Source organism: Sander vitreus, chromosome 9 (assembly GCF_031162955.1).
Source record: "Sander vitreus isolate 19-12246 chromosome 9, sanVit1, whole genome shotgun sequence".
Taxonomy (NCBI): Eukaryota; Metazoa; Chordata; class Actinopteri; order Perciformes; family Percidae; genus Sander; species Sander vitreus.
In genome coordinates this window covers 6,656,662-6,666,187 of record NC_135863.1, presented here as the reverse complement: position 1 = coordinate 6,666,187, position 9,526 = coordinate 6,656,662, and the positions used below count along the sequence as shown (strand labels likewise).

At 39.7% G+C, this 9,526-nt stretch overlaps 1 protein-coding gene across 1 annotated transcript; it reads left to right on the top strand.

The window, feature by feature from the left end:
* The first annotated feature begins 4,398 nt into the window (after window positions 1-4,398).
* On the top strand, window positions 4,399-8,255 carry c9h1orf52 (chromosome 9 C1orf52 homolog). Its single transcript, XM_078258474.1, has 3 exons — window positions 4,399-4,844; window positions 5,445-5,655; window positions 6,775-8,255. Exons 1-3 carry the CDS (start codon window positions 4,548-4,550, stop codon window positions 6,927-6,929), a joined length of 663 nt encoding a protein of 220 aa, XP_078114600.1. The 5' UTR covers window positions 4,399-4,547; the 3' UTR covers window positions 6,930-8,255.
* Window positions 8,256-9,526: the final 1,271 nt, after the last annotated feature.

The window sequence follows — 9,526 nt, the reverse complement described above, 5'->3', positions numbered from 1 at the left end:
CGTGAGCTAAGCCAATGGGAATTATTAAGACATTCAAGATATTACGAATGGCTAGATTAAACAGAGACATGGAGAGGTGTGGCTTTTCACCTCCATGGGGAATTTCTCATATCATGGTCAGGCTCTGTGGAGATTGGAGGAAAAAAATGTAAGGCAAAGAAAGAGCCAATTATACCAGCTATAGGACAGTATCCTTCCTGTTGGATGCATCATTTTTTTCCAATAGAGTATTGCATCCCTGAAATAGCCAGAAGCAAAGAACGTGATTAGGAAAACAACATTCGTTCATCAGCAAATCTAAAATAAAATATGACAGGATTAACTTTGAAGAAGAGAGGAGAAAATTTCTGTGCAAATGTAACAGGTTCAACATTCTTTCTCGTCCTTATAGCCTAAAACTGTGCCCCCTCAGTTCAGTGGATTACTTTCTGTCAAAAGGAGAATATTTGTGTTTATCACCTGCCTTGGCTTGCTCAGAAGACTCAAGTTGACACAGTTTCATTAGTTGCCAATAAACGTATGATCAGTGTTAAAACTCCACTGGGAATAAATAGGGGTTATAATCACATGAAATATATCAAATCATAGTAATCCCCATGAGGGCAGTACTACTATAATACTGTCACTGCTGGTTCTCCTGCTACTACATTTCCTAAGGAAGACAGCAAGATGGTCTTAAGATAAAGCCAAAAAAGAAAATGTAAAAGAATCAATCACAACAACGAACACATTACATTTTTACTTTCAGGATCTATTCGGACTGCACCTTCTGCAAATCTCTGTGCAGATCACCTAAAAATGCAAAACATCTCATTTTAAGCATATGTGTTGTTATTATGGAGATGGAGAGGAGGTAGATGAAGAGAAACGGGGAATGGAGAGAACTATGGTGAGCAGTATATCATAGATTTATGTTTACTTGTCTAAACTGCGCCTTTTAGTTGGTGTTTGGCCTGTCAAATGTGTAATAAATGCAAATATGGCAAAGACTGGCACCTCTAATCCGCTCTAAATCATCAGAAGAAGTGATGTGACCGAGAAGAGGTGATGGACCCTCATTAGTGTTTTGAAGACAGTCTAAGTAATTGGAACAAACAAAGAATCTTCCATGGATGCGACACCTTCAAGTGAATATGAGATTATGTATTTGTTATGAAAGCTCATGCTCCTACAGTTTTATTGAGTTGCAAACCAGAGTGGACAATGATCAGGCCAATGCAGAGTTGTCACTCATGCTCAGTTCCTCACTACTTTTTTTGGCATGTCTCACTGTCTCATTGGTGTGACTGTACTGTACTCTAGTGGTCAATACATGTTAATGACTTTGCTCACTTCACAGTTTCTTTCAAAAACTTCAAACATCCTGCTCTTCTTTCATGGTCTAGTGCCGACACGCTACCTGATTATGGGGCCAAAATGTAACAAATACTGGTTTGCTAAGACTACTATTTTCTGGCAGTAATAATTAAATAATTAATTAATTAATTAATTAATTAATTAAATAAATCACATTTTCTGTAGGCCTATGCCCATTTGAACTGATTGTAGAAGCACACTTAGCTCTGATAACAGTAGAAAAGATAAGTCTGTATTAATCAATTGATATAACTGTTGATTGTTTTCAACTTCAAAACACACTCAGGAGGAAGAGGAATACGATCAGTAAGGTAATTTTATGTTGCCAGATTTTATCACTTAATTGTACTTTAAAGCCCTGCAGCTGTTTACGGTGACTGTTGAAGGCTTTCCCTAATGATCCTCCTTCCTGATCGTTCATCTGATAGGCAAGACAGCTTATATCCTCCGTTTCTTACATAGTCCCATGTGGTAGCTATAAAGTGTAGGATATGTAAAGTATTTGAAAATGTTTATATTCATCAGAATATGAAACTTTCAACAACAAGACTAAATTAGATTTGTACTTGCACGATGGTGTGGACTCTTGTAAACAATGTTTATAATGTTGACTTTTTCTATTTTTCTATTTCCCAATACATTTTATGTGATTTAACACAAAAAGTAATGTAAAGAATGAAGTTATTGCCCTTCGACTCTTGTGTTTATTTTGATATTTTTCCTCTATCTATTAATGGATAAGGTACCTGCAGGTTTTGGAAATATGCCTGAATATCAGTGCTCTACATAATTTGTTGTGTGGATTCCTTATATAGAAATCAACATCCATATACTAAAGATTGCTCTGGTATGACATACTATGTATTATTATGGTTACTATAGAGGGGTTGTATTGAAGTTTAAGCTCTATCTATAGTAATGAATATGTGAATGACTGTTATGCACTTCTCTGATTTCATGTGGAAGTTGTTGATTGGTGCACAAAAAACAATCACCTCGATAGGTGTAAACCGAGCCCTGGGTATCCTGCTCTGCCTTTGAGAAAATGAAAGCTCAGATGGGCTGATCTGGAATCTGCTCCTTATGAGGTCATACGGAGCAAGGTTACCTCCCCTTTTTCTGCTTTGCCCGCCCAGAGAATTTGGCCCACCCATGAGAGAGAGGCATCATGGCTTGCAAACAAGCAAAGTGGCAGTTGGTCAAGGCCACACCCCCACTCTCCACCTTGCCCCCCCTCTCTCCTCCTCAATAGCTACATACACAGAAATGGCACATCCTAAGGAAAGCTCATTGTGGGACTGGCTCTAGTGGCTGTAATTCTGCACCAAGGCTTAATTTCGGGAAATAGACTTAAGATACAGTATTAGGGGACCACTGAGGTCTATATAAAAGCATCCAAAGAGCAGCATGTCATGGGACCTTTAAACCTTATATACTTTTTGCAAGTTAGACAGTGTGCGGGAGTTTTCTTTGCAACAATAATATTAAAAACATGTGTATATAACCACGATTAGTGTCATTATCTGGATTTTGCTGCAACCTAAAGGCATATAATGTCCAACGGCCGATAATCGGCCGTTGGACAGTCTGGCGAGGTCGGTGACTTGAGTCTGTTCGGTGTGTTCCGTGCCGTCGTCCATCCGAGGGGCCGGCGGCCTTCATTTTGGCCGACCTGACGTGTTAAATCGGAGACAGGGCAGTCGGGACTCACCCGGAAACGGCGAGCGGAATGAGCGTGACTAAGCCTCTCAAAATCTGACGAAAATCTTTTAAACTGACCTTTGTTGATCTGAAATGAAGACAGATTCAGCAACTGCACGGCCTATTTCTCGCTAAAAAGGTTTTCAGAAACATGTTTCAGGGGAACTATTTTAGTACAGTATGAGATTGTATTCTGAACAAGCCGCCATGACAGTCTGTCTTTGAATTTCCGGAGAAAACAAACCCACGTGATGCATTCGTCCAATCAGCTGCCGATTTTCATTTTTGGGCAACAATACAGATTAGCGCCGCCTGCTGTTATGGAGACGTATTACGTCTCGTCGCTTTGGTGTGTTCAGAGGCATTTTTTTGACCAACTCGGGGAGACTGATCAGTCTAATTGCCTTTTCTGCCAACGGTCGGCCATCTGGTTGGTGTGTAACTGCCTTAAAAGGAAAAATAACTAATTTAAGCTTTTTCATTTAAGATATCTACGTATTACAGCTTTAAATGTTTGGATATCTTTGCCTTTGATATTGAGTGTGTGTTTAACTGCTTACTAATCTGACCATGTATCACATGCTCACAGTGAAGATCAGAAGTAACAACAGGCTACAGTCAAATGTTTCTATAAGAATGATTACATCATCCATGACCAGAGATAAACATCTGGAGAGAATTACTTGGAGTAATTAATCAAGGTGCATTCGTGGGGCCTCTATAAAATACTGTCCAACAGTTAATGAGTGAGGACAGAGATTCCAGTCTATAATATCAGAATGTGTAACCCCAATATCTCCCAAAAGGATTACTGGGTAATGCAACAATCAAGGCCATGAAAGTGTAATTTCATTTCTTTTTAACATCAGTGCAAACTTAAAATAAATGCAAACGTTTAACAATGAAATCTGGAGGCTATTTGGGCTACAACTGAAGCATGGCTGCAGGCCAAGTCTCACTACAAAGTTTTTTTTGTAATATGACCTGATCATAAATTTGCAATTTTAATATAATTGACACTGACCAGAATCTGTTTTATTGCTTAGTAAGTTTGCACATACAAGGAATTTGTCATGGTGATTTGGTGCATAACAATAAACACAGTGGAAAAGTCAAGAGACATAGCCCATAAAATATTTAAAAAAAGTTAACAATAGAAAATGTGAAAAACAAACTTTACAATACAAATTACATGACAATGACGACAATGCGTTTATTCTAACCGTTGCCGGTTACATGTTGTCAAAATTACATGAAGTCCAATGCCAGCAGTACAGTGTTGTTTTGTTTTTGCCTGCTCCTTTAAAAAAAAAACTTTGCGACAGTCGTCACGACACTGTCTAAAAGCTTTACGACTATTTTGGAGGTTGATTCAAAATGGAGTAGAGCTTACAGGTATAAATCAAACACAATAGCTTTATCCTCATCTTTTTACATTGTTTTTACATTAACAGGTTGTTATTTAATAGAAAGTCAGTAACTCCTGCAAAATGACAGAAGAAAAGAAGTCGGGCCTAGGCTTCTTTTCGAGCTACGACGATTTGAGCGACAGCAGCGGTGGCAGCGACTCCGACCAGGAGGAAGATAGTCGAAAGAAGAAACAGGGGACAGATGGTTCGGGAAACGGAGCTCAGTCTTCCCAACAAGGGACCAAACGAGCCGCCGGTGGAGCACCGTTACCCAAACCTCACGAGCTCTTCGGCTCCGTGTCCAAGCCTGCTTTTCTCTACAACCCGCTGAATAAGCAGATAGACTGGGAGAGTCTCACGGTCAAAGCTCCAGAAGAGGTACAAATACAACTTGGATAGAGATAGCTATGCGTTAGATAGTTACGTCAACCTGTGTTTCTGTGTTTATGTTACACCTTAGTTGATGTAGTAATACTAGCCTACATAATTCCAGGCAGAGCTTATTATATTTTAAGGATATTCACGCTTGTAAACGTAAAAGTTAATGGCCCCATATTGAGATTTCCATGTCTTTTTATTTATTTATTTATTTTAAAGCAGGTTGAGGTGCTATAAATACTGTGAATGTATCAAAAACGCTCAATCCAAAAAGAAATGCTCACAGTCCGTATTCAGAAACTGTGAATCGATTATCATAACTGACTAACTGATTTATCAACTAATCGTTTCAGCAGTGTTTGACAGACCAGCACAGTCAGTACATTTTTTCCCTCTGTGCTCTTTGTTATTAATAGGGCCTACTTTAAAACTCCTTATGTAGGGGAAGGAGTTGAAGCATTTATGTAAACTCTGCAATTTTTCCTAAGACTACAGAGGTTACAGCTCATTTGTGGGAGGCTTTAGGTGTTTTCTGAACTTTTCCTTTGTTACTTTCTCTAAGCCAGTTTTCCACATCCTGCTTTTCTCTGTTACTTGAAGCCTGCCAGAGAGTTTAAGCCATGGAAGACAAATGCTGTACCCCCTCCTGAGAGCTACACCACGGAGCCAGAGAAGAAGAAGGGGGCTCCCCCAGGCATGGACATGGCAATAAAGTGGTCCAATGTGTACGAGGACAATGGGGAAGATGCACCACAGTCTTTCTCTGGCAACGCCCGGTTCTTACCCGCAGAGGAGGAACTCTCTGGATCAGGTTAGTCCAGTGGGGCATACTCTCTTGTGAGTATGGGAAAAAAAAAAAAAAAAAATGATGAAATGATCACTGCTATAGGCTTTATGCTCCCCAGTCCCCACTATTATCACACCATTTCTGTGACAGTATTACACTCAACTGACTTAATCAGTGGTGTAGTTGAGCATGTTTAGAGTGCTTCCCGTAGTTGTAGAATGTATGCTTCTGCGGTACGTACATACGTAGGTACTTACGTAGGTACTTACGTAGGTACGTGGAGATAACGACCCTACGCTGTTGCCTGACGTGCACCTCTCAAAAAATGTAACTACACGTCACTCTGCCGTGGCTTGGTAGTGTTGCATTTCCCCCTACTCATTTCCGGGTTCTCCTTCTCCATGAACAACATGAAATCAAAGAGAGGGTTAACTTTTCCAGTTTTCCACCATGGTCAGAAAGCACGGGGGAGACACTTTGTTTCTCTCACTATGCCTCTAGAGTCGGTTCACACATGCCGGCCCTGCTGTTCTCTTAAAGAGATCGATGCACACACCAACGCAACAGTACTAACTTCAGGCCACTTACGTAGGCTACGGCGAAAGCGCTGCGTGGAGCCTCCGCAGAACCATAAACACTTAACTGTGCCGAATAGTGTACTAATTTAACAGGCTTATTGTCTCGGACATGGTTAAAGCGTGACATGATCTCAGGAAATCTTTGTTGTGCATTTAAACATTTACGACATGAAAGATGTGTATCAAGCAAAACCCAACATACTGTGTAAACAAGGTTTCTTTGAGAGGTCTCTGTATGTGCCCATTGTCAACTAAAGCCTCAAGAAAATCTTTGCACTTGTATTTACGATAAGCGAGTAAACTGAGTGGACATAAACCCAGTGCAGTGTCATTGGTACCCAGAGATGCACAACACAGCCTCAACTGCATCACTCCACCTACTTTGGTGGAAAATGGATGATAGGAGCCACAAAATTACCAAACAAGCGCAAGCTAAAATACAAAACAAGACTTGCTCCACTTTGCAGCTACAAGAAAATCAAGCCTATAGATATGTTTGTATAGCTCGCTGTTGAGTTATTTAAAATCATTATTTTCCACTCATCTCCCCCCCCCCCCTTAACAGATGAGGAATCTGATAAGCTAGACCTGTCTGCCAAGAAACGTCGGGTGGAGACCTTCCAGCAAAAGGAGAAGAGGAAGAGGGACATGGGACAAGCGACCTCTGACAAGAATTTCGTAGAGGAGGAGAAAAGGATCCTCAGGCAAAATGTTGATTGAGGCCTAAACTCTCCTGCAACATTGAAATCTGTTTCTAATTTAAATATTTTTTTTATCTCAGCTGAGACCGCTCACAGACTTTAGCACAACGGTCAAGTAGGTGGTAGAGTGCAAACATCATTTGACCTATATGTTGACATCATTTGCAATATTATAGTATTTGTTTTGTTTCTAAAGGACTATCAGCACACTTTAAAAAGAAGTATAGTATATGACAGTCCCACTGTAACATATGTTCAACTTGAGAACTTAGATTCTGGTAAATCTCTGCAGACTATTTTCCCAAAGAAAAATTCAGGTGTTTTACAGTCTGGATTGTGTTTTCATAGTTTTGTTCATTATCCCTCATCGTTTTTTACCCACCAAATCTTTTCCAAGTACACAGGGATGAGGGATATCACAGCTTTACAACGTGTACTGGGCATTACCAAACTAGTGATTAGACAGGTTTGGTCCTAGGTTGGCATCAACTTCACTTTACTTCCGAATATGTAGTCTAGACAACAAGGTGAAATGAGACTTGTCTAAACTTGCCTGATTGCTCTTGTTTGAGTTCCTGTGTCCCTGGGCCTTTGCAAAGGAGTTGGTGAATAAAATGTTATCATAACCAATCAGGATAAAGGCCAAATGATTTGGGTGGCTGTGACATTTTGAATATACACGAACATTAATGTGGTTAGTAAGCTAAACTAACAGTGACGTCTGGCTGTGGTGGTTTACTTAGTCTGTATTTGTCTTGTAGTATACAAAATCTAATCACCACTGACATATAGAATATGTGTTGTGTGAATACAGTGACTTTCCTTTAAAAATGTGATTAAGATTGCTGTAAATCTGTTAAAATGACATTTAAAAAAGTTGTTCTTACTGCTTATGGGCACTAGGTGTCGCCCTTAAGCTACACTAGAAAACACTCCCTCCATGTTTGTAGTGACATCTGCTGCACTTTGACACTGTGGACATTGGGCACCCAAATTACAACGAGGGTCCGTGTATATACTGTTTGTCAGGAGGGGATTTCAGATCTTCATTTTGGAAGTTTGTCTCATCTCAGTTCTCTTAAGATACTTGATGCATACAGACTGCTTATTGAGTCTCATGTACCTTGCATGAAACAACACTTTATATCGGTGTGAAATAAAACTTCTTGCATGTTTAGTATCGGAAGATGTTTGGAACATTGTACTGTTTTATGTACATTTTGTTACTGCCAGCAAATCTGCTCATTTGGTGTAAACTGTTGTACATGGATACATTTCAAAGTTTGTTTTCAGTGTTCATTATAAACCACTTACTGTAGGCAATAAAAGGTATTTTACTGGAGAATGCTGTTCTGTCAGTGATTTGAATAGAGTTTATTAAGAAACAAGTTCAGAAAGAGCTCCAGAAAATTCACCATTGGTCACATTCTCTGGGAAGCAAAGTCGTAAAAATGTCCAAAATCATCATTGTTAGAATCCAGGTAATAGATTCTTTAAATTTCTGTGACCATTGGAGCAAATATAATGGGTTTCCAAGCGTTGAGAAAAAAAGGTTTTCCATTTTGCAACAGTTTAGTGATCAGAGGAATTCCAGACCTATCTGTCATTGTGGGTTGACATGAAATAGTGGTAAATATGCTTCTGATAAGATTCCAGCCTCCAGGTATGTGCCTGGCCTTGTCTGAAATGCGTACCTGGTCCTGCACAACAGCAGCAGCAGCAGACTGATTTTATCAGCCATATCTACAAAAAAAAAATATCCCCTCTCTTCGTACTGACTGTATGAGCAATGACCAGCAAGGTCACATCCATCAATGTTTAAGAATCTTACTGTACGTCTTTAAAAATTTCCCCAGGAAATAGATGTTTTTGCAATCCTCTATTCTTAGAATCGTGTGGGAAACAAAAATCCGAGCCTTCTAGCTTAGTTTATTTGCTTTTCAAGTGTTACTCTCTTTGATATGATATCTACAGCATTCCTGGAGCGTAGCCTCTTTGTGTTAGAGAGATCATGTTACCAGAGGAAAGCGTTTTTTTTTTCCGTCCCACTGGATGTCACACATGGCTGACCTTATCTTTATTTAATAAAAGAGGACATCTTGGTCTTATGTTACACTCTGTACAATCAGAGCATCAGTCACTGAAATCCTAAAAAAACCTCTGATAAAGTTCACCTCACCAAAAATCTCAATGTCTAAATACAATTATACGGTTCACCTTCTGTGTTAACAAAGATAGATAGATAGATATCCAATAACCCCGGAGTGTTTCCTGGTCCAGTCAGGTTCATGAAAAGTGTCAGTCACACGAATCGTTTATCACCGTCTGTGACACATTTACTGGAAGGTCAAGACCTCGTGATGGCCATTGAGCATTCAGGGACCTTTACTGAGCTGGCTGCCTACAGCTGCTACAATCTGACTTAAGACATTTTCACACAGTCAGCACAATGTCACAGCTTGTATGTCAATTGAGTTCTGGCTGTTGCAGGGGAAACTCCAGCCGATACCAGAAGAATACTTTTCATCTCATCTCTTTAATTAATAAAGATAACAAGACGAGCACCTCTGGGTGGCTGTACTCAAAGACACATTGGGGCTTTGAGCTTAATACTAA

What these genes read in the sequence shown, in the direction of transcription:
- c9h1orf52 (XM_078258474.1), top strand. Translation starts at nt 4,548, where the DNA reads ATGACAGAAGAAAAGAAGTCGGGCCTAGGCTTCTTTTCGAGCTACGAC. An exon ending in CGGTCAAAGCTCCAGAAGAG is followed by an intron (nt 4,845 to 5,444) that starts GTACAAATACAA and finishes TGTTACTTGAAG; the next exon opens with CCTGCCAGAGAGTTTAAGCC. An exon ending in GGAGGAACTCTCTGGATCAG is followed by an intron (nt 5,656 to 6,774) that starts GTTAGTCCAGTG and finishes CCCCCTTAACAG; the next exon opens with ATGAGGAATCTGATAAGCTA.